This window comes from Trachurus trachurus (genome assembly GCF_905171665.1).
Source record: "Trachurus trachurus genome assembly, chromosome: 14".
Taxonomy (NCBI): domain Eukaryota; kingdom Metazoa; phylum Chordata; class Actinopteri; order Carangiformes; family Carangidae; genus Trachurus; species Trachurus trachurus.
The window spans coordinates 7,506,875-7,534,477 of record NC_139903.1 but is presented as its reverse complement, the minus strand read 5'-3'; the positions used below and the strand labels follow the sequence as shown (position 1 = coordinate 7,534,477).

Below are 27,603 nucleotides of genomic sequence, written 5' to 3'. Positions count from 1 at the left end.
GGCCAAGCACAGGGGTCTGTGGAGCGGGTTCATGAAGCCTGGTTGTCCCGACATGATTCACTCACAACACTGCGGCTGTAACGTTATGTTGTGTGTGTTGTAGCCTACTTTTCACGGTTAAATTATCACCGCGACACACACACAGAGCGGCGAGTCAGTTAATACGTAGTAGCCCCCTGCTACGAACATACAGGGGGAAACATGTTGCTGGGCAACCATGTCAACCACACATTCTATGATTATTTCGTTATCACGAGAAAACGGTCTTTGTTATCTCGAGATAACGACATAAATTAATTCGTTATCACGAGAAAACAGACTTTGTTATCTCGAGATAACGAAATAATAAGTCGTTATCACGAGAAAACGATAATAAAAAAAATTATACGGACTTGACCCTTTAGGGCTTCCGTAAATAACAACACTCTGTTCCTCATACTTAAAGCCGTGTTGTTTCTCTTATTGTATTAGGTGGTGGTATTAGGTGTCATCTTGTGTTTCCTGTTTTTTGGGCATTCTTTCTGTGGAAAATGATTTCCCAGATTTCCCCTATAAAAAGACCACACAGGGGTTTGGTTGCAGACAAAGTTATTGACTGCGAACATTTCCAGTGTGAAGGATGAAGGTCGCTGCATCTGTGTTCCTGCTGCTGCTCTGCTCCGTCTCCACCACAGGTCAGGCTGACTTGCAGATAAGCGAAGAGTACGTGCCACAGGACATCAACGCTGTGCTGAGAGAGATGACCGCCTCACTGGCCCAACTGAAGGACAGGATGACGTCCCTACAAAAGGAGAACCAAGGTAGGCTACAGTAACAGTCAGATACAGATGCATCTAATAAAGTAGGATATGATCAGTGATGGCAAGTAACGAAATACTTTGTTACTTCACTTAAGTAGAATTGTGAGGTAATTTATACTTTTAGAAGTATTTATTTTTCTAATTGGGACTACGAGCATGATTTGTGACACCACAGTTTAGAAGCCTATCCTGGTCCAAAATTGAATGTTCAGAAGTGTGATGAGTAAACCTGAAGTGTACAATACAAATGCCTACAATTGACTATGGTGAAGTACATTAGGATACATCTTGTGTCCAGCAGGTAAACTTTAATTTATTTAATTTAATTTCCTTTATTTGTTAAGAGGGACAGTGTACATTAATGAACATTTTAAAAGAATAAAATGTAAATGCACCCAATTATAGCCAACAGGCTAATTTCCGTTGGCAGTCCCCCTGCCTGATGGAACATGGCATGAAACATAAAACAAAGGTATATAAAAAGTTACATTAAAATACATTAAGACACATAGCACAAATCACTACACAACAATACACCTTAACCCCACCCCTCCCACCCGCACGCACGAACGCACATATGCTACTATATACTTAAGTGAATTGTTCAAATAATAACATTGATGAAATGGATTCAAGATAAGTTATCGTGTGGTTATTAGCTTTGCAGTGAATCGTGCAATATAAATACTTCATATATACTACTTTAATAATACTTTTGAGTACATTTCAGAGCCTGTACTTTTTACTTTTACTTGAGTAGACAATTGGATCAGTATAGCTACTTTTACCAAAGTCGTTTTTTACACAGGTACTTTTACTTCAACTCAAGTAAAGAATCTTGGTACTTTTGCCATCTCTGGATATGATGGAGGTTGTGCCGTCTTCCCCATGACAGTGTTGTTAAAAAACAAAAAACAAATCAAATCCTGCATCATCTTAGAAGCCAATGAGTATAGTGATTTTGAAACTGTCTGTGCTCTTTTGTCAGTGTACGCAGCAAAACTGGAAAAGCAACAGAGCGACATCAACATACTGAAGACAAGCCTAAAAGGTATAGTTTATTTGGTGACCTTTTATTTAGAACTTGTCGTCTGTACACACACAAGAAATAAAACTGAGCCCTCTCCATCAGCCCGACAGGTGGCTTTCTCAGCCTCTCTGCTGGCTGTGGGTGAAGCGACTATTGGAGGCTTCAGGAAACACACCACTCTGATCTTCAAAAATGTCTTCACAAACATTGAAAAACAAAAAACAAAACAAATCCTGCATCATCTTTGAGGCTAATGAGTACAGTGTTAACCACTGATTTTGATATTTGCAAACTCACTGGTTCAGAAGAAACTCTCTCTCTCAAAGCTGTCTGTGCTCTTTTTGTGTAGGCTACGCAGCAAAACTGAAAAAACTGGAAAAGCAGGAGGTTGCAGTGAAGAGACAACAGACCGACATCAACATACTGAAGACAAATCTGAAAGGTATAGTTTTTTCTGTTACCTTTTATTTATAACTTGTTGTCTGTACACACACAATAAATAAAAGTGAGTCCTCTCCATCAGTCCGACAGGTGGCTTTCTCAGCCTCTCTGCTGGCTGTGGGTGAAGCGACTATTGGAGGCTTCAAGGAACACACCACTCTGATCTTCAAAAATGTCTTCACAAACATCGGAGGTGCCTACAATCCCAAGACAGGTACTGAACTCTGAAATATTAACAATAAGTGTTTCAGTTTCTGCTTTGTTTAAAAGTCACTGTGATCATCAAACTTGGCAAAATGTTCCCACAGGTGTCTTCACTGCACCTGTGAGAGGAGCTTATCACTTTGAGTGGCACATGGGCGTGAGTGGATTTCCTACTGCTTCTGTGTTGGTCAAGAACACAAACCACATTTTTGCTATACTTGAGCATCAGTCACAAGGTTTTGCGAGTTCGTCTCAAGGTGCTTCACTGCTGCTGGAGGCTGGAGACGTTGTGTTTGTGCGTTTGTGGAGGCAAAACAAGGTATATGACAATCAAAGCCACCATACCACCTTCAGTGGTCATCTGATTTTCACTATGTAAGGAGGGAAACAGATGTTTTTCACCTCGATCTATATGACATTAATTGACAATAATGTTATGGTGTTTCTTTTTCAAAGCTTAAAGTGATGGGTTTTTCTGATTCTCTGTAATTCCATTCTCTGTCATTTGAATAAATCAATTTACATCTTAATGTATTCATCAATTTTTTGTTCCCCTGTGAAATAACACTACAAACAGACAATAAAGGCGGTGGGCTCTTCAGCAATTGATCCTTTTGCTTGACATACAAAACATGAGATATTGGACCCAGATTTGCAATAACTGAGCCAGAAACGGATGTATAATATCAAATTGATGATCAACTTTTATTTTAGAGCTTGAACACACACATTGGACTGTATTGATATTCATATTCTCTACCTATGGGATAAGGATGTTTTAGGCTAGAATTAGGTATAGAAACAGTCTTAATAATAGATGTTATTTTAAAATGGGACTCCCAAGAAGATATGGATCGGCCAAACTAACTACCAACCCCGGTCGACGACTGGCATTAAGTTCTGATGTGGGCTCACAGCCGACGGTCCCTGTGGGCCTCGCACATTCACAACAGTAGACCTGTTATTGAGGGGCCGACCCTGAAAAGCAGACTGGCCTCTCCACTCGCAGGTTGTGGAGAGTATCTGGGATCATTTCGACGGACGTAAGTAGATTTCGCTTCATGAGACACAGCTCACTGTCCATATGGTTCTCCATTCAGAAACGGTGGAAGCCAGTTTTCTGGCCCCTGAACGAGAGCGCCTGTTAGGGGAAGGGTTACCTCTAGAGGTTGTAGAGGTAATCCAAGATATCAGAGCTCCCTCCACCAGGACTCTGTACTATCCTGTGCTTCCTTCACAGTCTACAACAAAACGGTCTTCCATTCTCCACTCACCTGGCTGCCATCTCAGCTTGCCATGTGAGGATAGATGGCAAGCCTCCGACAGCGAGCCTCATGGTTTATGCAAGGCGCCCGTTAGTTGGGATTTAGCTACGGTTCTGGATGAAGATCCACATTGGAGCCTCTAGTAGGGGGGCTACAAATGTTATTGCTAAAAAACAGCCCTGATAGTGGCAGTAGTTTCAGCGAAACTGGTGGGAAGTTTGGCAGCTTTGTCTGTACATCAGTCTTGCCTTACATTTTCCCGTGATAATAGGAGAGCGACTCTGCGTCCTGACCCTGTTCCAACTTAAGGTTGTTACAGCTGGGTTCAAATCCACTGTCATTAACCTGTCGTTAAAGTTTTCCCCTCCCCCTTAAATATCAGAGAAGGATGAGAGATTACATAGCCTGTGTCCAGTTCATGCTGTCTCCTAGGCATTGTATCTCAGTGGAGGATGTGTGTGCAGCTGCCTCTTGGACCACTCCACACACCTTTGTGAGGTTTATAACCTTGATATGACAGACTCTGTCGTGGCCCAAATCAAATCAAAGATCAAAAAGGACTGTATTGTTGATATTTATATGCTCTATGGGATAATCCTATGATGCTTTAGGCTATAAACAGTCTTCATAATAGGTGTTATTTTAAAATGGGACTCCCAAGAAGATATGGATCGGCCAAACTAACTGTCAAACCCGCATTTGGCCGGGTTGGCGGTTGGGAGCTCTGAGATAACAACACTCTGTTCCTCATACTTGAAGCCTAGGTGTTGTTTCTCTTATCATACGATGAGGTGTCATCTTGTGTTTCCTGTTTTTTGGGGTATTCTTTCAGTGAAAGTGGTTTCCCAGATTTCCCCTATAAAAAGACCACACAGGGCTTTTGTTGCAAACAAACTTATTGACAGTGGACATTTTCCAGTGTGAAAGATGAAGGTCACTGCATCTGTGTTCCTGCTGCTGCTCTGCTCCGTCTCCGCCACAGGTCAGGTTAACTTGCAGATAAGCAAAGAGTCCGTGCCACAGGACATCAACGCTGTGCTGAGAGAGATGACCGCCTCACTGGCCCAACTGAAGGAGAAGGTGACGTCCCTACAACAGGAGAACCAAGGTACAGTAACAGTCAGATACAGGTGCATCTCAATAAAGTAGGATATGATTTTGAAAGGTTCTATACAAATAAAGTTTATTATTATTATGATGGAGGTCGGCCGTCTTCCCTGTGACAGTGTTGTTAAAAAACAAAAAAACTAAACAAATCCTGCATCATCTTTGAGGCTAATGAGTATAGTGTTAACCACTGATTTAGATTTTTACAAACTCACGGGTGCAGAAGAAACTCTCTCTCTCAAAGCTGTCTGTGCTCTTTTTGTGTACGCAGCAAAACTGGAAAAGCAACAGAGCGACATCAACATACTGAAGACGAATCTGAAAGGTATAGATTTTTCTGTGACCTTTTATTTACAATTTGTCGTCACACATACAAGAAATAAAAGTGAGTCCTCTCCATCAGCCCGACAGGTGGCTTTCTCAGCCTCTCTGCTGGCTGAGGGTTCAGCGACTATTGGAGGCTTCAGGAAACACACCACTCTGATCTTCAAAAATGTCTTCACAAACATTGAAAAACAAAAAACAAAACAAATCCTGCATCATCTTTGAGGCTAATGAGTACAGTGTTAACAACTGATTTTGATTTTACGAACACAATGGTTCAGAAGAAACTCTCTCTCTCAAAGTTGTCTGTGCTCTTTTTGTGTAGGCTACGCAGCAAAACTGGAAAAGCAACAGAGCGACATCAACATACTGAAGACAAATCTGAAAGGTATAGTTTTGTCTGTGACCTTTTATTTAGAACTTGTCCTCTGTACACATACAATAAATAAAAGTGAGTCCTCTCCATCAGTCCGACAGGTGGCTTTCTCAGCCTCTCTGCTGGCTGAGGGTGCAGCGACTATTGGAGGCTTCAAGAAACACACCACTCTGATCTTCAAAAACGTCGTCACAAACATTGGAGGTGCCTACAATCCCAAGACAGGTACTGAACTCTGATATATTAACAATAAGTGTTTCAGTTTCTGCTTTGTTTAAAAGTCACTGTGATCATCAAACTTGGCAAAATGTTCCCACAGGTGTCTTCACTGCACCTGTGAGAGGAGCTTATCACTTTGAGTGGCACATTGGCGCGTTCGGAGTTTCCACATCTGCTGTGTTGGTCAAGAACACAAACCACATTTTTGCTGCATATGAGTATCCGTCAAAACGTTTTGGGAGCTCATCTCAAGGTGCTTCACTGCTGCTGGAGGTCGGAGATGTTGTGTTTGTCCGTTTGTGGAAGCAAAACAAGGTATATGACGATCAATACCACTATACCAACTTCAGTGGTCATCTGATTTTCACGATGTAAGGAGGGAAACACTACCTCTATAGATGTTTTTCACCTCGATCTATATTACATTAATTGACAATAATGTCATGGTGTTTCTTTCAAAGCTTAAAGTGATGGGTTTTTCTGATTCTCTGTAATTTGATTCTCTGTCATTTGAATAAATCAATTTACATCTTAATGTATTCATCAATTTTTGTTCCCCTGTGAAAAAACACTAGAAACAGAAAATAAAGATGGTAGGGTGTTCAGCAATTGATCCTTTTGCTTGACCTTTGACCCCCACTGAAACAGAGAGAGGAAACTGTGTATTAGACTGCATTGAACTAAATGTCCTCAGGGTGGTGCTGTGCTGCAGAGCTGGAGAGGGAGGCAAAGGTAGGAGTCACTGAATGGACAATATTTACACCCTATTCATCATTTTGCACAGGAGATGAAGTTTAGGATATGTGTAGCCTACAGTCACTTGAAGCCTAGCTGTTGTTTCTCTTATCGTACGATGAGGTGTCATCTTGTGTTTCCTGTTTTTTGGGGGCATTCTTTCTGTGGAAAATGATTTCCCAGATTTCCCCTATAAAAAGACCACACAGGGCTTTTGTTGCAGACAAAGTTATTGACTGCGGACATTTCCAGTGTGAAGGATGAAGGTGTTCCTGCTGCTGCTGCTCTGCTCCATCTCCACCACAAGTCAGGCTGACTTGCAGGTAAACAAACAGGACATCAACGCTGTGCTGAGAGAGATGACCGCCTCACTGGCCCAACTGAAGGAGAAGGTGTCGTACCTACAAAAGGAGAACCAAGGTACAGTCACATTCAGATACAGGTGCATCTCAATAAAGTAGGATATGATGGAGGTTGGCCATCTTCCCCGTGACAGTGTTGTTAAAAAACAAAAAACAAAACAAATCATGCATCATCTTTGAGGCTAATGAGTACAGTGTTAACCACTGATTTTGATTTTACAAACTCACTGGTGGTGCAGAAGAAACTCTCTCTCTCAAAGCTGTCTGTGCTCTTTTTGTGTACGCAGCAAAACTGAAAAAACTGGAAAAGCAGGAGGTTGCAGTGAAGAGACAACAGACCGACATCAACATACTGAAGACAAATCTGAAAGGTATAGCCTAGTTTTTTCTGTGACCTTTTATTTACAACTTGTCTACAAGAAATAAAAGTGAGTCCTCTCCATCAGTCCGACAGGTGGCTTTCTCAGCCTCTCTGCTGGCTGAGGGTGAAGCGCAGGTTGGAGGCTTCAAGGAACACACCACTCTGATCTTCAAATATGTCTTCACAAACATCGGAGGTGCCTACAATCCCAACACAGGTACTGAACTCTGAAATATTAACAATAAGTGTTTCAGTTTCTGCTTTGTTTAAAAGTCACTGTGATCATCAAACTTGGCAAAATGTTTCCACAGGTATCTTCACTGCACCCGTGAGAGGAGCTTATCACTTTGAGTGGCACATTGCCGTGCATGGAGTTAACACAGCTGCTGTGTTGGTCAAGAACACAAACCACATTTTTATTGCGAATGAGCATCAGTCAAATCTTTTTGCAAGTGCGTCTCAAGGTGCTTCACTGCTGCTGGAGGCTGGAGACGTCGTGTTTCTCCGTTTGTGGATACATACCAAGGTATATGACAATCAAAACCACTATACCACCTTCAGTGGTCATCTGATTTTCACTATGTATGGAGGGAAACAGATGTTTTTCACCTCGATCTATATGACATTAATTGACATGTTATGGTGTTTTTTTTCAAAGCTTAAAGTGATGGGTATTTCTGATTCTCTGTAATTTCATTCTCTGTCATTTGAATAAATCAATTTACATCTTAATGTATTCATCAATTTTTTGTTCCCCTGTGAAATAAGACTAGAAACAGACAATAAAGGCGGTGGGCTCTTCAGCAATTGATCCTTTTGCTTGACATACAAAACATGAGATATTGGACCCAGATTTGCAATAACTGAGCCAGAAACGGATGTATAATATCAAATTGATGATCAACTTTTATTAGAGCTTGAACACACACATTGGACTGTATTGATATTCATATTCTCTACCTATGGGATAAGGATGGGATGGGATAGGCTAGAATTAGGTATAGAAACAGCCTTCATAATAGATGTTATTTTAAAATGGGACTCTCAAGAAGATATGGATCGGCCAAACTAACCACCAACCCCACATTTGGCCGGGTTGGTGGTTAGGAGCTCTGAGATAACATCACTCTGTTCCCCTACTTGAAGCTGTGTTGTTTCTCTTATCATACGATGAGGTGTCATCTTGTGTTTCCTGTTTTTTGGGGCATTCTTTCAGTGAAAGTGATTTCCCAGATTTCCCCCGGGGAATTCGAAACGCACAGGACACAATTGCTGGGGTTCTTGTAGCTGTATTGTTTATTTTACATCTTAAACTTCAAGAAGCTATTCTCGGTTTGAGATTTAGAGAAAATACTGAAATAATAGAAATAAAAGGATACAAAATACGGCAGTGGGCTATGAAGGTTCACAGAAAAAATATTGGTCAAGGGTCATAAACATCATCAAACGAAAATGTACATTTATAATATCACCACAACCACTTACACGCCACACAGCGTTGAACACGGGAGCTGGAGCTTTCCTCACTCTCTGAAGCTAACGGTTAGCCCCGGTCGACGACTGGCATTAAGTTCTGATGTGGGCTCACAGCCGACGGTCCCTGTGGGCCTCGCACATTCACAACAGTAGACCTGTTATTGAGGGGCCGACCCTGAAAAGCAGACTGGCCTCTCCACTCGCAGGTTGTGGAGAGTATCTGGGATCATTTCGACGGACATAAGTAGATTTCGCTTCATGAGACACAGCTCACTGTCCACTATGGTTCTCCATTCAGAAACGGTGGAAGCTAGTTTTCTGGCCCCTGAACGGGAGCGCCTGTTAGGGGAAGGGTTACCTCTAGAGGTTGTAGAGGTAATCCAAGATATCAGAGCTCCCTCCACCAGGACTCTGTACTATCCTGTGCTTCCTTCACAGTCTACAACAAAAGGGTCTTCCATTCTCCACTCACCTGGCTGCCATCTCAGCTTGCCATGTGAGGATAGATGGCAAGCCTCCGACAGCCAGCCTCATGGTTTATGCAAGGCGCCCGTTAGTTGGGATTTAGCTACGGTTCTGGATGAAGATCCACATTGGAGCCTCTAGTAGGGGGGCTACAAATGTTATTGCTAAAAAACAGCCCTGATAGTGGCAGTAGTTTCAGCGAAACTGGTGGGAAGTTTGGCAGCTTTGTCTGTACATCAGTCTTGCCTTACATTTTCCCGTGATAATAGGAGAGCGACTCTGCGTCCTGACCCTGTTCCAACTTAAGGTTGTTACAGCTGGGTTCAAATCCACTGTCATTAACCTGTCGTTAAAGTTTTCCCCTCCCCCTTAAATATCAGAGGAGGATGAGAGATTACATAGCCTGTGTCCAGTTCATGCTGTCTCCTAGGCATTGTATCTCAGTGGAGGATGTGTGTGCAGCTGCCTCTTGGACCACTCCACACACCTTTGTGAGGTTTATAACCTTGATATGACAGACTCTGTCGTGGCCCAAATCAAATCAGAGATCAAAAAGGACTGTATTGTTGATATTTATATGCTCTATGGGATAATCCTAGGATGCTTTAGGCTAATTATAGAAACAGTCTTCATAATAGATGTTATTTTAAAATGGGACTCCCAAGAAGATATGGATCGGCCAAACTAACTGTCAAACCCGCATTTGGCCGGGTTGGCGGTTGGGAGCTCTGAGATAACAACACTCTGTTCCTCATACTTGAAGCCTAGGTGTTGTTTCTCTTATCATACGATGAGGTGTCATCTTGTGTTTCCTGTTTTTTTGGGTATTCTTTCAGTGAAAGTGATTTCCCAGATTTCCCCTATAAAATGACCACACAGGGGTTTGGTTGCAGACAAAGTTATTGACTGCGAACATTTCCAGTGTGAAGGATGAAGGTGTTCCTGCTGCTGCTGCTCTGCTCCATCTCCACCACAAGTCAGGCTGACTTGCAGGTAAACAAACAGGACATCAACGCTGTGCTGAGAGAGATGACCGCCTCACTGGCCCAACTGAAGGAGAAGGTGTCGTACCTACAAAAGGAGAACCAAGGTACAGTAACAGTCAGATACAGGTGCATCTAAATAAAGTAGGATATGATGGAGGTTGGCCATCTTCCCCGTGACAGTGTTGTTAAAAAACAAAAAACAAAACAAATCCTGCATCATCTTTAAGGCTAAAGTACAGTGTTAACCACTGATTTAGATTTTTACAAACTCACTGGTGGTGCAGAAGAAATTCTCTCTCTCAAAGCTGTCTGTGCTCTTTTTGTGTACACAGCAAAACTGAAAAAGCAGGAGGTTGTAGTGAAGAGACAACAGAGCGACATCAACATACTGAAGACGAATCTGAAAGGTATAGTTTTTTATGTGACCTTTTATTTCGTCATCTGTACACTCACAAGAAATAAAAGTGAGTCCTCTCCATCAGTCCGACAGGTGGCTTTCTCAGCCTCTCTGCTGGCTGAGGGTGAAGCGACTATTGGACCCTTCAAGGAACACACCACTCTGATCTTCAAAAATGTCTTCACAAACATCGGAGGTGCCTACAATCCCAACACAGGTACTGAACTCTAAAATATTAACAATAAGAGTTTCATTTTCTGCTTTGTTTAAAAGTCACTGTGATCAACAAACTTGGCAAAATGTTTCCCCAGGTATCTTCACTGCACCTGTGAGAGGAGCTTATCACTTTGAGTGGCACATTGCCGTGCATGGAGTTAACACAGCTGCTGTGTTGGTCAAGAACACAAACCACATTTTTATTGCGAATGAGCATCAGTCAAATCTTTTTGCAAGTGCGTCTCAAGGTGCTTCACTGCTGCTGGAGGCTGGAGACGTCGTGTTTCTCCGTTTGTGGATACATACCAAGGTATATGACAATCAAAACCACCATACCACCTTCAGTGGTCATCTGATTTTCACTATGTAAGGAGGGAAACACTCCCTCTATAGATGTTTTTCACCTCGATCTATATGACATTAATTGACAATAATGGTGTTTCTTTTTCAAAGCTTAAAGTGATGGGTTTTTCTGATTCTCTGTAATTCCATTCTCTGTCATTTGAATAAATCAATTTACATCTTAATGTATTCATCAATTTTTTGTTCCCCTGTGAAATAAGACTAGAAACAGACAATAAAGGCGGTGGGCTCTTCAGCAATTGATCCTTTTGCTTGACATACAAAACATGAGATATTGGACCCAGATTTGCAATAACTGAGCCAGAAACGGATGTATAATATCAAATTGATGATCAACTTTTATTAGAGCTTGAACACACACATTGGACTGTATTGATATTCATATTCTCTACCTATGGGATAAGGATGGGATGGGATAGGCTAGAATTAGGTATAGAAACAGCCTTCATAATAGATGTTATTTTAAAATGGGACTCCCAAGAAGATATGGATCGGCCAAACTAACCACCAACCCCACATTTGGCCGGGTTGGTGGTTAGGAGCTCTGAGATTACATCACTCTGTTCCCCTACTTGAAGCCGTGTTGTTTCTCTTATCATACGATGAGGTGTCATCTTGTGTTTCCTGTTTTTTGGGGCATTCTTTCAGTGAAAGTGATTTCCCAGATTTCCCCCGGGGAATTCGAAACGCACAGGACACAATTTCTGGGGTTCTTGAAGCTGTATTGTTTATTTTACATCTTAAACTTCAGGAAGCTATTCTCGGTTTGAGATTTAGAGAAAATACTGAAATAATAGAAATAAAAGGATACAAAATACGGCAGTGGGCTATGAAGGTTCACAGAAAAAACATTGGTCACGGGTCATAAACATCATCAAACGAAAATGTACATTTATAATATCACCACAACCACTTACACGCCACACAGCGTTGAACACGGGAGCTGGAGCTTTCCTCACTCTCTGAAGCTAACGGTTAGCCCCGGTCGACGACTGGCATTAAGTTCTGATGTGGGCTCACAGCCGACGGTCCCTGTGGGCCTCGCACATTCACAACAGTAGACCTGTTATTGAGGGGCCGACCCTGAAAAGCAGACTGGCCTCTCCACTCGCAGGTTGTGGAGAGTATCTGGGATCATTTCGACGGACATAAGTAGATTTCGCTTCATGAGACACAGCTCACTGTCCACTATGGTTCTCCATTCAGAAACGGTGGAAGCTAGTTTTCTGGCCCCTGAGCGGGAGCGCCTGTTAGGGGAAGGGTTACCTCTAGAGGTTGTAGAGGTAATCCAAGATATCAGAGCTCCCTCCACCAGGACTCTGTACTATCCTGTGCTTCCTTCACAGTCTACAACAAAACGGTCTTCCATTCTCCACTCACCTGGCTGCCATCTCAGCTTGCCATGTGAGGATAGATGGCAAGCCTCCGACAGCCAGCCTCATGGTTTATGCAAGGCGCCCGTTAGTTGGGATTTATTTACGGTTCTGGATGAAGATCCACATTGGAGCCTCTAGTAGGGGGGCTACAAATGTTAATGCTAAAAAACAGCCCTGATAGTGGCAGTAGTTTCAGTGAAACTGGTGGGAAGTTTGGCAGCTTTGTCTGTACATCAGTCTTGCCTTACATTTTCCCATGATAATAGGAGAGCGACTCTGCGTCCTGACCCTGTTCCAACTTAAGGTTGTTACAGCTGGGTTCAAATCCACTGTCATTAACCTGTCGTTAAAGTTTTCCCCTCCCCCTTAAATATCAGAGGAGGATGAGAGATTACATAGCCTGTGTCCAGTTCATGCTGTCTCCTAGGCATTGTATCTCAGTGGAGGATGTGTGTGCAGCTGCCTCTTGGACCACTCCACACACCTTTGTGAGGTTTATAACCTTGATATGACAGACTCTGTCGTGGCCCAAATCAAATCAAAGATCAAAAAGGACTGTATTGTTGATATTTATATGCTCTATGGGATAATCCTATGATGCTTTAGGCTATAAACAGTCTTCATAATAGGTGTTATTTTAAAATGGGACTCCCAAGAAGATATGGATCGGCCAAACTAACTGTCAAACCCGCATTTGGCCGGGTTGGCGGTTGGGAGCTCTGAGATAACAACACTCTGTTCCTCATACTTGAAGCCTAGGTGTTGTTTCTCTTATCATACGATGAGGTGTCATCTTGTGTTTCCTGTTTTTTGGGGCATTCTTTCAGTGAAAGTGATTTCCCAGATTTCCCCTATAAAAAGACCACACAGGGCTTTTGTTGCAGACAAAGTTATTGACTGCGAACATTTCCAGTGTGAAGGATGAAGGTCGCTGCATCTGTGTTCCTGCTGCTGCTCTGCTCCGTCTCCGCCGCAGGTCAGGTTAACTTGCAGATAAGCGAAGAGTACGCGCCACAGGACATCAACGCTGTGCTGAGAGAGATGACCGCCTCACTGGCCCAACTGAAGGAGAGGATGACGTCCCTACAACAGGAGAACCAAGGTACAGTAACAGTCAGATACAGGTGCATCTCAATAAAGTAGGATATGATTTTGAAAGGTGCTATACAAATAAAGTTTATTATTATTATGATGGAGGTCGGCCGTCTTCCCTGTGACAGTGTTGTTAAAAAACAAAACAAATCCTGCATCATCTTTGAGGCTAATGAGTATAGTGTTAACCACTGATTTAGATTTTTACAAACTCACGGGTGCAGAAGAAACTCTCTCTCTCAAAGCTGTCTGTGCTCTTTTTGTGTACGCAGCAAAACTGGAAAAGCAACAGAGCGACATCAACATACTGAAGACAAATCTGAAAGGTATAGATTTTTTTGTGACCTTTTATTTCGTCATCTGTACACTCACAAGAAATAAAAGTGAGTCCTCTCCATCAGTCCGACAGGTGGCTTTCTCAGCCTCTCTGCTGGCTGAGGGTGAAGCGCATGTTGGAGGCTTCAAGGAACACACCGCTCTGATCTTCAAAAATGTCTTCACAAACATCGGAGGTGCCTACAATCCCAAGACAGGTACTGAACTCTGAGATATTAACAATAAGTGTTTCATTTTCTGCTTTGTTTAAAAGTCACTGTGATCGACAAACTTGGCAAAATGTTCCCACAGGTGTCTTCACTGCACCCGTGAGAGGAGCTTATCACTTTGAGTGGCACATGGGCGCGTCTGGAGTTACCACAGCTGCTGTGTTGGTCAAGAACACAAACCACATTTTTATTGCATTTGAGCGTCAGCTAAAACATTTTGCGAGCTCGTCTCAAGGTGCTTCTCTGCTGCTGGAGGCTGGAGACGTTGTGTTTGTCCGTTTGTGGAAGCAAAGCAAGATATATGACAATCAAAACCACCATACCACCTTCAGTGGTCATCTGATTTTCACTATGTAAGGAGGGAAACACTCCCTCTATAGATGTTTTTCACCTCGATCTATATGAATTATTGACAATAATGTTATGGTGTTTCATTTTCAAAGCTTAAAGTGATGGGTTTTTCTGATTCTCTGTCATTTGAATAAATCAATTTACATCTTAATGTATTCATCAATTTTTGTTCCCCTGTAAAAACAGACAATACAGGCAGTGGGCTCTTCAGCAATTGAACCTTTTGCTTGACATACAAAACATGAGATATTGGACCCAGATTAACAATAACTGAGCCAGAACCAGATGTAGTCTACAGTAAAAAAAAAAAAAAAAAAAAAAAAAGAAGAAAAAAAAGGACTGAACTGAATTATGTCTTATGTATTGAAGGTTTGATATAGATACTGCATTCGACAGGTGACGTTAAATTCTTGGTTATGAATTGGATTCTGGGGGGTTTGTGGATGTAAACATCTAAAGAGGTTTCTCGGAAACATTTCCTCCTCCGTCATGAACAGTCGTCATGGTGATGCTCTGTCTGATGCTCTAAGTTACCTACCAGCTTGCAACAAGAGCTCTGTCAGCACAAATATCCCGCTCCATTAAGGTCTCTCTGAATTGAGTGTGTGTTGACGTAGTGAGTTATCTGTCAGGGTGGGGTTTTTTTGTTGTTGTTGTACCTGCAGTAGCTATCGGTTCAGATCACCTCCCACTTTAGAGGAGGTGATTGATGAGGTGTTGTGGGCGGAGTTGGCAGAATAAAAAACATCTTTAACCAGTTGAAAAATAAAAATAAAAATTTAAAAAGCTCATATTAGTTGAAGTGTTCCTTTATTGTGTCATTTTCACTACTTAATCTACCATCAAACTGTCCTGTATTATGCAGCCTGACAGTGACATCAAGCTCCTTCTTGGTGAGGTATAAGATTATTTGATATAAGGTCACATACGTTCTGTCAGTTTAAGTAGAAGAACATTAGGCACAAATTAGACTAACAGGAAAGAAGGTCTGTAGAAGTATTTATGCATACATTTATGCATAAATTACTACTTTTTTTTTAAAGCATCTTTACTGTGTCTGTTAGTTATTTAATCATATAATGTTTCAGTAATTTATGATATAAAGACTTTTTAGACTCTGCAAAGGGCATAATCGACACGTCTGAACCCTATTATGTGAAGACAAGATGAATGACAATGTTAGTGAGTTTTTACACAAATATATATATAAAAACATTGTGCATTGTGTTATTTATTTTGAGAAGTTACAGATAATGCATTGATATCATAAGAACAGTAAATAAATAAATAAATAAATAAATAAATATGCTCCTGCTGGACTTTAGTTAGATTTCAGATAATCCGCTGCATCAGACATGAAAATATGTTTTTGAATAAATGTGGGACTGTCATGCAAATCAGCAACACCTCAAAATGTGATGTGAGATGTGGCGACTTTTGGAAAACTTATGGAGGTCAGTGGTTGTAATATATGGACACAAGACTGAATATTATAAAATATGGTTGTCCTCCTTATTTATGATGAAAATATTCACATGTATGTAACTCTTTGGTTGCTTGTGCAGCCATTTTGCTGGTGCTTGGACCAATCAGAGGTCACAATTTTGTACTTTTGTGCTTTTCCATATACTGTTCCCATTGCATTTAAGATTTGCGCTTTGAACTCAGTCATGCATTAGGCTATTTGACGTCTTTATTTCCACTCTGCGCTGCCGAGGAGCAGGAGGCGAATTGAAGGATGGTATTTGTTGGTTTTGGAGGTGATCAGATCATGTCGGCTCATTAGCTCTGTTTGTTTTACTAAGTGTTGTAACTAGTCAATCAGGACTAAACTGTGTGCCACTTAACATGTGCTGACTGGCACGTTATCTGGTTTGACACACACACACTTTAGCCAATTTGATTGATAAGGTTATAAAGACTCCAGGTCCCTGCAACGTGGCAAACAGCTTTACGTCCCCCCATATGTGCACACAAGTCAGTGGGCAGTGGGCGTGTCCAGGTGGAGGTTTTGGAGCTTAAATAGAGAGGAGACCCTCTGTTCTTCCTCACACCAGTCTCTGCTCTCAGCTGCCTCCTCTTCATCACAGACTCACCTCCGTCTCCAACTCTACAGGTAAGCTAAGCTCCCACTCCTCCTTTTACCTCCACAGCTCCACAGTTTCTTCTATTGTGATCAAATGATATGTTGGCTAAAATATGTATTATAAGTGCTCTTCCTCCTCCTCTTCCTCATCCTCCTCCAGCATGGCGGCTCTGTGGCTCCAGTCTGTCTCTCTGCTGGTCTTACTGATCGTATCACTGCCGGGCTCGCAGGCTGTCGCGCCCCCACAGCACCTCTGCGGCTCTCACCTGGTCGACGCCCTCTACCTGGTCTGCGGGGACAGAGGCTTCTTCTACAACCCCAAGAGAGATGTCGACCCTCTGCTGGGTGAGGCACCGACCATGCAACAAGCAAAACAAAATCTGCATCTCCATTAAAGGGATAGTTCACCCAAAATTCAAATTTCAATACTCATTATCTACTCACCCTCATGTCGACTAATTTTCAGAGTCCTCCGTCCCTTCTCTGAGTTACAGCGGAGGGGGTCCGCGCAGCAGTATTTGTCCATATAATGGTTGTGAATGGATACCACTTTTCTTCGTCCAAAAAAACACACCAAAAAACATCCAAATACCTCCATACTGCTCGTCTGCAATGTCCCTCTTGTATTGAAGCCCCGACATGAGAAATTGTTCCAAAAAACTTTAATAAGTATATGTTTTAAGCTTGTTTGAAGCGGAAGCTCCCAGTGTCTCAGTTCACTGCTCTTCCTGTGTCAGTGCAAATCTCGGAACAATTTCTCATGTCGGGGCTTCAATACAAGAGGGACATTACAGACGAGCAGCATGGAGGTATTTGGATGTTTTTTGGTGTGTCTTTCTGGACAAAGAAAGTTGGTATCCATCGACAACCATTATATGAACAAATACTGCTGCGCGGACCCCCTCGTAACTCAGAGAAGGCACGGAGGACTCTGAAAATTCTCACAGCTCTTAGTCGACATGAGGGTGGTGGTAGATAATGAGTGAAATTAGAATTTTGGGTGAACTATCCCTTTAAAAAGAAAAACAGCAGAAATGTAACTCTGAACTTTTCTGTCATGTTAGGTTTCCTCCCTCCCAAGGCGGGCGGAGCCAATGCAGCGGGCGGCGAGAACGAAGTGGCCGAGTTCGCCTTCAAGGACCAGATGGAGATGATGGTGAAGCGAGGCATCGTGGAGCAGTGCTGCCACAAGCCCTGCAACATCTTCGACCTGCAGAACTACTGCAACTGAGCAGCGCTCGGCCCCCCCCCTGTACCACCACCCCCCCTCCCCCTTCTCTCTCTGACAAACCAACTACTGTCAAATGAAGTGCTCACAAGTGGATGAAATTATTTTTCCTAGAAAATAAAGTTTTGTCAATTGAGAAAATATCAGGAACGGTGTTCATTTTCATTGCAGTCACAAAAGAACGGAGATGGACAGAGTAGGCTACTCGACTCCAGTACTCGAGTAAGAGTACAAATACTACTGGTCAAAATTTACTCTGTTACAAGTAAAAGTGGCTCAGTCGACATGTTACTCGAGTAAGAGTAAAAAAGTACTTTAAAGGTAGGCTACTTAAGTATCCAAAAGTACATGCTTTCAAATTTACTTTAGGAGTAAGAGTAAATTTCTCATTTTTCGCATCAATGAATTACTATATTTTTTCTAAATGAATTTAAGGACCTTTTAACTCTTGTTTCTGAGAATGAACTCTTTGAAACCAGCTGGGGTTAGGGTTTCCTTCTTTGACAAACACAGCTTGTGTCCACTAGTATTTTAGAAGAAAAAAAAGAGCAGACCTGAAAGTAACGAGTACTTTTCAGCCTTCCTAGAAATTAACTTGAGTAAAAGTAAAAATATTTGTCTTGGAAATGTATTCAAGTAAGAGTAATAAGTACCAACGAAATCTAATACTCAAGCAAAGTACAAATCCTGTTGATATGTACTTAAGTACAGTACTCAAGTAAATTTACTCTGTTACTGTCCACCACTGCAAAAGAATGATGACACATTACAGTAATTATTAAACACATTTTTAAGGTTGAAATCCTAAAGATTTGTTTCCTCCGTGGTCACTATGGTAAAAGCAAGTGAGGTTTAAAACTACGGCAAACAATGTATGAGAAAACCAGACAACCCAGAAAAACTAGTGTTGTTTTATTAAAGAAGTCAGCCAGTGAGGAATAAAACTTACCTGAATGTCTGAGGTATCAATAAAAATATAGTATATTTAAACATATTTATAAAGTGCACTGAGATAATAATCAGTAATGTAAAAAGGAAAAAAGTAGCCTAATAATAATTCAGTGTTTGTTTTTAAAAGGAAAGATTGATATACAAAGATGCTGAAACATAAGCCACAAGAGGTTGTCATCTGTTCAGTGTGCAGTGCAGCTACCACAAAATAAATGAAAATGTAGATTTGTGTAGCCTACTGACATTTTATCTTTAGTTTTTCGTTGTTGTGGCATGTAGCTAAATATGACAGATTTTATTATTCACAATATTAATTTATAATATATTATTGCAGTGATTTATTTTGAGGTCAGGTAGCCTATAATATGAAGTATTCAGTTTCCTGTTTCATTTTATCAACAGGCACAAATAGCCCATGCAGGTTGAGTCCTATTTTATTTGCCCGTTCTTTCTTTTCTTTTCTCTTATCCACTTTGCACTGCAGCAGTTGATAAGCGCCATACAGAATGGCCAGTAGGTGGCACTTTGTGTCATGCAGTTTTTTATTTTTTATTTTTATTTTTTTTTCCTCTCTCCTGTGCCTGCCGCAAAGCTAGAAGGAGCATGTGCTCTGTAGGAAGAGACAGAAAAGTATTATTTTGGACCTGGGGACGGTATAAAAGTGTCTGAACAATTATCTTTTGAAATAGGTAAGGTCATGTGCTTTGGAAACTTTTGTTATTTTTCATGTGTGTAGTTACATCTGAAGTTACGAGTCGCAGGTGATGCTATATTGCTAGCTTGCAGGCTACTAATCGGTTTTACATCAAGGTTGAAATCAAGACAAATTCATATGGTTAATGTTAAACTATGCTACCATGTTTACTTTCGGATTTGTTGAGTGTAAAGGTGCATTTATGTAATAGCTAACCTATGTTTAATCCAAGAAGGGCAGTTGTTTTTTCTCTCCTGTGCCTTCATCAATTTACAAACAAGTGGGCAACTTCCCGCCACTAGGGGGCGCCCGAGGCTTACTACGGGACTCAATGAAAGTGTTATTACCATAGACTGTATGGTTATTACTCTGTTATTACAGCACTCAAGTTCAGACAAGACAGAATTTTGTTATGATAATAATGACTTATGTTTTCCTTAACAGTACGGTGTTTCCGTAGTGTAGTGGTTATCACGTTCGCCTAACACGCGAAAGGTCCCCGGTTCGAAACCGGGCGGAAACAGCTTTTTTTCTCCCTCTTTTTTTTTCTGATATGCACAAATGTTCGTGTGCTAACCTTTTGGCTTGTTTTTTTTTTTTTTACATGCACGCATCGTTTTCATGAGATCAGAGTGCGAAAGCCTGTGAAAGCGAGATGTCCGACTCGTCCCTGAACGCAGCCCTGGAGGCGAGGGGGGCGGGTAGGTAGAGAGAGAGTAGAGACCAGACACATGTGCTGTGCAGCTTCTGTAGCTGTGCAATGTCCGTGGCTGTTGCACCTCACGGGGAACGGAGTGTCCTCACTAAAAACCCACAGGATTACAAGCGTCTCGTCCACCAACCGGTTCGTGGCGTGCCTTCTCCTTCAGGCTCGTCTCTGAGTCCCTGAACGCCCCACGCCGACCGATAGCTTCTTCCCTGTGACAAGGTAACGTTAATGTCTGCGGTTGTGCGGGTGTTTTGGTTTTTATTGTCACGTCAACGTGTCAGGGATGTTTGTTTTCACATGAATCCGTTGAGATGTCTCACGTACCACGCTATGAGACTGTTATTATGGAGTAGTTTCAGACTTTTAATAAAGACAGTTTATGTTTTACCGCGGCCATTTTGGCATAGGTAGGAGATGCTTCAGTTCAGTTCAAACTACTGCTGCGTTCAAGCCACAATGAAAAGTGTTAGTGAAATTTGGCGTTGTTTTTCAAATCCAATGTTTGTTTGTTTTTTAAATGACAAATAACTTTAGTTCCTTGAGCAGAGTGGGGCTTAAATAGTTGCAGCTCTAACCCTTTTAATGTTTATGATATTAATGTTCTGAGCTCTAATTTTCAACTTTATGAAGTTGAAAATTGAAGGGAAAAATCTAGATATTTTTTTTGCTATAATGGACCCTTATATTCTACTACTCAGAAGACATTTAGCTATGTCAAACTTTTTTATCTCGATTCACCGCCTGGGGTTTATCAAGGCTGAATAACTAAAACTAAAATGTCTGGTAAATGGTACCAATCAGTGTCTATAGCTGTCCAGTGTCTTGGCAGACATGCAGTCTTGTTTATGTATTTGTATGCAGTGATGATTATAATGATTCTTTCTCTAACCCTTTTAATGTTTATGATATAGGATTTAATGTTCCGAGCTCTAATTTTCAACTTTATGAAGTTGAAAATTGAAGGGAAAACTCTACTGAGATAGTTTTTGCTATGATGGAGCTTTATATTCTACTACTCAGAAGACATTTAGCCATGTCAAACTTTTTGTCTCGATTCACCGCCTGGGTTTATCAGGGCTGAATAACAAAATGTCTGGTAAATGGAACCAATCAGTGTCTATAGATGCTGTCCTGTCCAGTGTCTTGGCAGACATGCAGTCTTGTTTATGTATTCCTATGCAGGAATTATTATTGATTCTTTAAAAATTCTCACACAATTTTTCACTGCAGTATTTGGGCAAACAAATGTATCAAAGTGGGTTCTCAAGTGTTAGTAGTATAAATCAGTACGATATTGATAGCATAATCTATACAAGGTTTCAAAAGCAAACAAAGCCTCTTCATCCCGACTCTCATTTTGGCTTACAATAGACTACTAATGTCATTTGAAAAAATCTATGATTATGTTTGGTTAAATCGTTTAGTTTTAACACTAATTTAGAGCCTTTATAGGAAGTTTTCTGTGCAAGCTGACAGGGAGTATTTCTGTATCCACTCTCTGAGATATTATGCTGGACACAACGTAATTATGAACTCAGTTTAATTCACATGCCACATGTTGACAATGCTTTTCTGTTCTATTTAATCTGCAGAAGAGTCAACTGAATCAACCAGGACTCTCAACAACGTCTTATCTGATTTGGGGTTTGGACGTCAGCATGGACAACATTGATGACCACTACATTTGGCAGCGTCGTATCCACCATGGTATTAGGTATCAGAAAGTTGCTGTACCCTTTCCAGAGTCCGTTGAAATCGGTTTGGAGTTTAACGCTGCACTGGAAAGGAAGGAGAAGTTAGATCAGTGTCTGCTGACGAATGGTGTGATGCTGGAGCTTTGTGACTTTGCTAAAACAGTGACCAAGTCTGAGAAGTATTTCCTGTATGAAATGCTAGAGTTCAACTTTGACCTCGGCGTGGACACGGACAATGACATGCAGTACTATGACTACGCAACACGTATTCACAGTAAAATAAAACTGCTGAAAGAACAAATCAGGATGAAGCCACATAGATGGAAAGAGGTATTTACACTACCAGATCCAAACATTATAATGGCGTCCACAGGTTCAGAGGTGCCTCGACGTTACTACCCTAAAAGAAACAAAATTGCGGATAGTTCGGTCCTTACTGATGGGAACAACAACAGTCAGTCTTCAGAACATCAGATGATGGAGGGTAACGGGACTGTAAGCAGTACGCCGTTAACTATGAAGAGAAAAGGAAATCATTTCAAACAAAGAGATGACCTCTACCCTTTCTGCAGAGAAAGTGGTGTGACTCTGGCTGTTGGACCAAATGAAACACCCAAACAGAAGCTTGACCCAAACCTCGTGACCAATGGAGTGATGCTTGAGATGCTTGATTTTTCCAGAGTGCTTTGTGGAACACACACTCAGATGATATGTGACTTGGTCAAGCAAAATTTTGGCCAGGAATTAGATAAGCTGCAGTTCCGCTTGCAATTCCACAAACTGATGGAGAGCAGATACACCTTCCTCACAGCTGAAGACAGAGACGCTTTCCGAAAGGAGATGTTCAAAGTCCGGATCAAGAGACAGGAGCAGAATTGTAAAAAGAGACGAAAACCTAACACAGATTTCCAAGAAATGGAAACACTAATAGTGGCCAGTAAAAGAAGGGTAACGCTGAGGCAGGGGTATAGTGATGACCAAGACATTGATCAGGATACTGACTTTTCATACACGTGTCCTATTGAGACGGATATGCAGTCAGGTCCTGAGGTCGGATCAGAAGAAATCAAGTTCGAGAGATGTTCATCAGGAACAAAGTTAGCAGAGTCACTGGACATAAAGCAAGAGGAAGAGGATGTTACTGTCTCTGCAATGCATCCTCAGGCTAATGGCCCCAGTTCTCCTTTGTTTAAGTTTCAGCCAAAGGATAACACGATCTCAAGACTGTTTTCTGAAGACAAAAGCAAGAACATAAAAGGAGAAACAGTTAAACAGAGGTTGTGGATGAGGCGTGCTAACCGATCGAAACAAATCCTGAAGTCAAGCAAAGTGAACGACTTGTTTGCCCACTGCAGAGAGATCGGTTTAGACTTTAATGTCGGCTCAGGCAACAGGCATAACTTGGACCTACAGCTGCTCACCAACTGGATTTTGTTGGAAGTTTTAAAATTTGCAACTGCGATGAGGAAGAGCATACGGAGTTTCCTATTTGACATTCTGGACAAGAACTTCAAACTCAAGAACACATCAACACAAGATGAACTGCGTCAGCGTAATTTTATGTTTTACTTAATAACAAAAGAAAAGACTCTTCAGAATCATCCCGCAAGACAGAAGACAGAGTTTCTCAGCAGTCCCCTCCAGTTCCCCGGGGTTTACAACACTATTGATGCTACCAGAAATGTTCAAACTGAACAGGAAGACGAAACAAAGCAGCGGTTGAAAGGGGATTCATTATTCTCAGGTACTAGCCAGTGGACAGATGCTGAGCTTCACCCATTCTGTAAAAAGTTAGGTGTCAATCTTTGGTCGACAGAAGAACATCTGGCAGGCGACAAGCTTGATTTGAGTGTCCTGACCATAGGCGCTGTTTTTGAAATATTCAGACTTGTCCGAAAGCTGTGTGGAGAGGTCGAAGAGACGGTTAATGACATACTTGAGCACAATTTTGATCTTGATCTTCAAAGCGGTAAGACTGAGGCGGTGCAGGTGATCCAAAGATGGTATGCGACACGGAAGAGCCTGATGAGAAAGCAAAACATCACACCGAAGATAAACAGCTGGTTGAACATGGTTATCCCACTGAGTAATCACACACAGCTCAAAGTGCAACAACCAACTAGCAACAGGCTGAAGGATCTGGATTCAGAAGATCTAAGTGTAGTCACGGAAAGGAGGGCTCTCGGTGGAAATGTGGGACAGGTGAAGAATGTCAACAGCTATCACATCTGCAAAGAAATAGGGTTGGACCTTGATATTTCTTCAAAATTAGAAGCCAAAACAAAACTGGATTTGAAAGTGCTGACAAGGGAGGTACTCTTTGAGGTGCACCAGTATGTAGAACAAAACTGCAGCCATTATGTTCCAGCTTTGTACAAGATCCTGGAGTTCAACTTTGACCTCAGCTCTCAGAGTCACCGGAAGGTGGAGTTCGCTTGGTCAGTTGCCTCTCAGGTCATCGCCATGGCAGGGAAAACTGGCAGAAAGAGAGACTATCTGAAAACAGTGTTTGAGCTGCCCATGGAGTTTGCAGAGTCATCGCAGTTTGTCTGCAAAGAGGAGCCGGAGGACTGCTTTGGCGAGGCAGACCTTAACGCTGATGACGACATCATGTTTGTCCGAAAACTGAAGCCTGTTGACATTGAGGTAGAGGTAGAGTAGAACATCTGTGTTCAGATAAAAGCTGCAATGAGTAATTATTGTAAGCGTTATTATTAGTTGAGCTGAAGCAATAAATTGATTGGTTGATCATCAGAAAAACAGTTGCATCTGCTTTGATGATCAGTTGGATCAATCAAAGCAACATTCTGAGTACATCACCTTGGGGTTGGAAAAGTTGTGACTGATAATGTTTCCATTATTTTACTGTATGACACATGAGTGCCGAAAAGCCAGGTGCATCCAGGACATTCCCATTGTGACTTAAGGTGCCTGTGCTGCTTTCTGATATTTACCAGCTGTAATTCATGGCTTCATTACTGGTTAATGAATCATTTACTAATGTTTACACATCATATTTAGAAGAACGGCTGTTGATGTTGCCAAGTTGTGAAGACACTTTGTCCCCAGAGGATGGTTTGACCACTGATCACGCTGTTGAGGGACGTCCGACTCAAACTCCCTTCATAAACAAGAGACAGACGGACAGTCAGTTGAACAAGGCCACTAATGGCTCATCACATTCCATGAAACCAAAGACGTTTATTGAATTCATACCAACACTCGCACCTGATGACTTATTATTGTGAAAGTCGGAGTTTACTTGAATGGTTTACCACTTTTTGTAAATTTGTGTTACTACTGACGACAACACACAGACACATTATACACAAAGCACTTCAAAACGGGACACACTAGAGGAAACTTCTCCTCCTCAATCCGTCATAAAAACCAACAATGTTTCCCGTTTACTGTGGTTTTCTCTACTATTGGGCCCTGTCCAGACCTTGTGTTCAACCAGGATTTGATCTCAAGTGGTCATCTTAGTGCCTTCAGTGACCTTCCTCACCTGTAGTCAGCTGTACAGTAACATCACCATCTCTAGATGTGAAGCAACAGCGGTTCTCTTTGTATTCCTTGTGAACCCAAGCAGCTGAATTCCCAGACACTTTAATTTCCTGTAGCTACTGCCGATCAAGAAACGTCCTTACAGTCTGCAGCACAGCAAATTAAAGTGTCTTCTCAGATTTATTCACAGTAATAGTATTAATTTCCATCCACAATCAGAATCTGTCACTGTGGAGTACATGACCACTCCCAGTAAACGTATCACTCATGTAGGTCACATCATTAAATGAGACAACAAACTGATTGCAGCTATAGCAAATAGACTGTAGCTGCCCCTAAACTGTGCATCTTAATAATAATGACTGATATTTTCAGCTGCTCATTGTTTTTTATATTTTTTTCATGTGTATAACTTCCTTCACATCATGCTTTATCACAGATCATTTGACTCCCCTTACTATTATTATCACTTATCAGCACATTAGAAACACAAAATAAAGCACCAAAAGAAAGGCAGATACTGTACACAAAAATAATATGGGTTAAATATTAAGTTGAAGTGGTGCAGTGAAAAGGACAATCAAAAGAACTGTGTATCCTGTATAAGTATTTGGTATTTGCCAAAAGGTTCTCAATGTTGTTCTGTGTGAGTAATTACTGAAAGACACCACTAGATGGAGCAAGAATCCAGGGCTCCATTTAAGCCTTATTACTGTAATAGGAACAGAGACGGATGAATCCCAGTCGACTGTTGCTGAAGCTGTATGTTTATTTTGTGTTATTGTACAGGAAATAAATGAACAGCCACCAAACACTGAGTGTAAAACGACAAACTCTCTGGAAATGTCAGAGCTCAATAACAAGAATCCAAATAAAGTCAAATATTTTCGAACTACAGATTCTGTGTTAAGTTTTCATTCACTTGTCAATGTTCAGCTGCTGAAATTATGGGGAGCTGAAGCTGTCGTCATGGAGACAGAGTTTAGTCAAAGTGCGAGGGGGGGTGTTTATGAATGAGACAGACACACACAGCAGGAGCAGATCTGTCAGTCATTCCTTCCTGATTTCCCAACTCCCTCCTCTCTGCTTCTCTCTCCTGAGAGTGAGAAACTGCAATAGCAACAAAAAAGCAGCAGGGATCAGCAGTAGGTCACGTCAGAGTCCAGGGACAAATGACCTGCTGTGTCTGGGTGTTTCAGGCAGGAAGCTGAAAAGAGGATAAGGTTGTAGACAACTGATAATAAACATTTACAAAAACAAAACATAATTTGTTTAATGCACCTGAAAATTACACGAAAAAATGTGATGCACAGCGTGTGAACTGAGTTTATCTTGGGTCAGTGTGTGTGCGTGTGTGTGTGTGTGTGTTTGAGCAAGTGGTGTTGAATGATGTACAAGGCAAACGCTCTGGGAATACGGGGAATAGAGTGTGTTGGAAAGTTGAAAGATTTCCCAGTGGTAGAAGTGACACAAACACTCTGTTCATTGTGATTAATTCATTTATGATAAGACAAGTTTTTGCTCTGATTGTCACTTGTGACCTTTGACCTTCTACAGCAGCAAGTGACAGATGTTGCAGTTCAACATCAGCTATGTCATTTTGTCATATTTAACACGGTCATGCTTTATATTCAATTACCGTATATCATCAGTGGCTTTGTTGATTGTGGGCATAGGCTACTGTTAGATAGATGCTAATTTAACTTTTTTTCATTTTCTTCTTTATCATTTTATCTTAGACTTATTATTTTCATAGAAATGTGACGCACTGTTGTGCTGTCCGTGGCGCTAAAGTCACTGATTCGTACAAACTTATCGTCTGATGTTAAACTGCCTCTAAAGCAAAAAGCAAGCTCATTTTCAGAGACATGTTGAGAAGTGACGTAAGAAGACAGTAGTAAGCTAAATGTTGCACTGTTTTTTGTTATTAGGAGACTGAATTCAATGCACAAACCTGCAGATTTGTCCTGTCTCCTTGCATCCTTGTGTCTGATGATGTCTCCCCAACAGACTGCAGCATAAAACAACACACTTTCCACCACAAATTGATCAAACATCAGATGCAGCATCCTACTTCAGATGTCAAGAGATCTTAGCTACTTTAAGAAAAAGAGGCATCAATTTTTGTAGAGTGCGACTGTTTTGAGGAACCAGTACAACTTATAATCCAGGTGTATATAGTTAGTTCTATCGTCTAGTATGTCGGATTGGATGATATGCAATACAATGATATTATTGTATTT

At 41.4% G+C, this 27,603-nt stretch overlaps 5 protein-coding genes across 8 annotated transcripts in view; all 5 read left to right on the top strand.

Annotated features, from left to right (window-relative positions):
- Positions 1 to 27,603, top strand: part of LOC310996788 (histone H2B 1.1-like) — a 106,799-nt gene that overhangs the window by 73,877 nt on the left and 5,319 nt on the right. The window lies entirely within an intron of this gene.
- On the top strand, positions 544 to 6,375 carry LOC310996786 (complement C1q tumor necrosis factor-related protein 6-like). 3 transcript variants are annotated; one of them, XM_083986259.1, is made up of 5 exons: positions 544 to 800; positions 1,798 to 1,851; positions 2,354 to 2,485; positions 2,580 to 2,794; positions 6,082 to 6,375. In XM_083986259.1, exons 1-5 carry the CDS (start codon positions 620 to 622, stop codon positions 6,139 to 6,141), a joined length of 642 nt encoding a protein of 213 aa, XP_083842385.1. In that variant the 5' UTR covers positions 544 to 619; the 3' UTR covers positions 6,142 to 6,375. The 3 variants fall into 3 exon arrangements, with proteins under 3 accessions (XP_083842385.1, XP_083842387.1, XP_083842386.1); XM_083986261.1 differs by lacking the exons at positions 1,798 to 1,851; positions 2,354 to 2,485; positions 2,580 to 2,794 and adding exons at positions 5,506 to 5,559; positions 5,641 to 5,772 and having other exon boundaries at positions 5,867 to 6,375; XM_083986260.1 differs by lacking the exons at positions 544 to 800; positions 1,798 to 1,851; positions 2,354 to 2,485; positions 2,580 to 2,794 and adding exons at positions 4,653 to 4,848; positions 5,506 to 5,559; positions 5,641 to 5,772 and having other exon boundaries at positions 5,867 to 6,375.
- LOC310996785 (complement C1q-like protein 3) lies at positions 13,330 to 14,590 on the top strand. Its single transcript, XM_083986258.1, has 4 exons — positions 13,330 to 13,605; positions 13,868 to 13,921; positions 13,997 to 14,128; positions 14,223 to 14,590. Exons 1-4 carry the CDS (start codon positions 13,425 to 13,427, stop codon positions 14,495 to 14,497), a joined length of 642 nt encoding a protein of 213 aa, XP_083842384.1. The 5' UTR covers positions 13,330 to 13,424; the 3' UTR covers positions 14,498 to 14,590.
- Positions 16,733 to 17,808, top strand: ins (preproinsulin; the record flags this gene model as incomplete). The annotated part of the gene is made up of 2 exons (XM_083986721.1): positions 16,733 to 16,922; positions 17,642 to 17,808. The coding sequence occupies exons 1-2, from the start codon at positions 16,739 to 16,741 to the stop codon at positions 17,806 to 17,808; spliced, it is 351 nt and encodes a 116-aa protein (XP_083842847.1). The 5' UTR covers positions 16,733 to 16,738.
- LOC310997641 (uncharacterized protein) lies at positions 20,194 to 26,227 on the top strand. 2 transcript variants are annotated; one of them, XM_083987418.1, is made up of 2 exons: positions 20,194 to 20,378; positions 21,752 to 26,227. In XM_083987418.1, exon 2 carries the CDS (start codon positions 21,818 to 21,820, stop codon positions 24,512 to 24,514), a length of 2,697 nt encoding a protein of 898 aa, XP_083843544.1. In that variant the 5' UTR covers positions 20,194 to 20,378; positions 21,752 to 21,817; the 3' UTR covers positions 24,515 to 26,227. The 2 variants fall into 2 exon arrangements, with proteins under 2 accessions (XP_083843544.1, XP_083843545.1); XM_083987419.1 differs by having other exon boundaries at positions 20,194 to 20,383; positions 21,755 to 26,227.

Excerpts from the sequence above, each read along its gene's own strand:
- LOC310996785 (XM_083986258.1), top strand. The coding sequence starts at position 13,425 with ATGAAGGTCGCTGCATCTGTGTTCCTGCTGCTGCTCTGCTCCGTCTCC. Across the intron at positions 13,606-13,867 it reads CCTACAACAGGAGAACCAAG|CAAAACTGGAAAAGCAACAG; the intron begins GTACAGTAACAG and ends TTGTGTACGCAG. Across the intron at positions 14,129-14,222 it reads TGCCTACAATCCCAAGACAG|GTGTCTTCACTGCACCCGTG; the intron begins GTACTGAACTCT and ends ATGTTCCCACAG.
- LOC310997641 (XM_083987418.1), top strand. The coding sequence starts at position 21,818 with ATGGACAACATTGATGACCACTACATTTGGCAGCGTCGTATCCACCAT.
- LOC310996786 (XM_083986261.1), top strand. The coding sequence starts at position 620 with ATGAAGGTCGCTGCATCTGTGTTCCTGCTGCTGCTCTGCTCCGTCTCC. Across the intron at positions 5,560-5,640 it reads ACTGAAGACAAATCTGAAAG|TCCGACAGGTGGCTTTCTCA; the intron begins GTATAGTTTTGT and ends CCTCTCCATCAG. Across the intron at positions 5,773-5,866 it reads TGCCTACAATCCCAAGACAG|GTGTCTTCACTGCACCTGTG; the intron begins GTACTGAACTCT and ends ATGTTCCCACAG.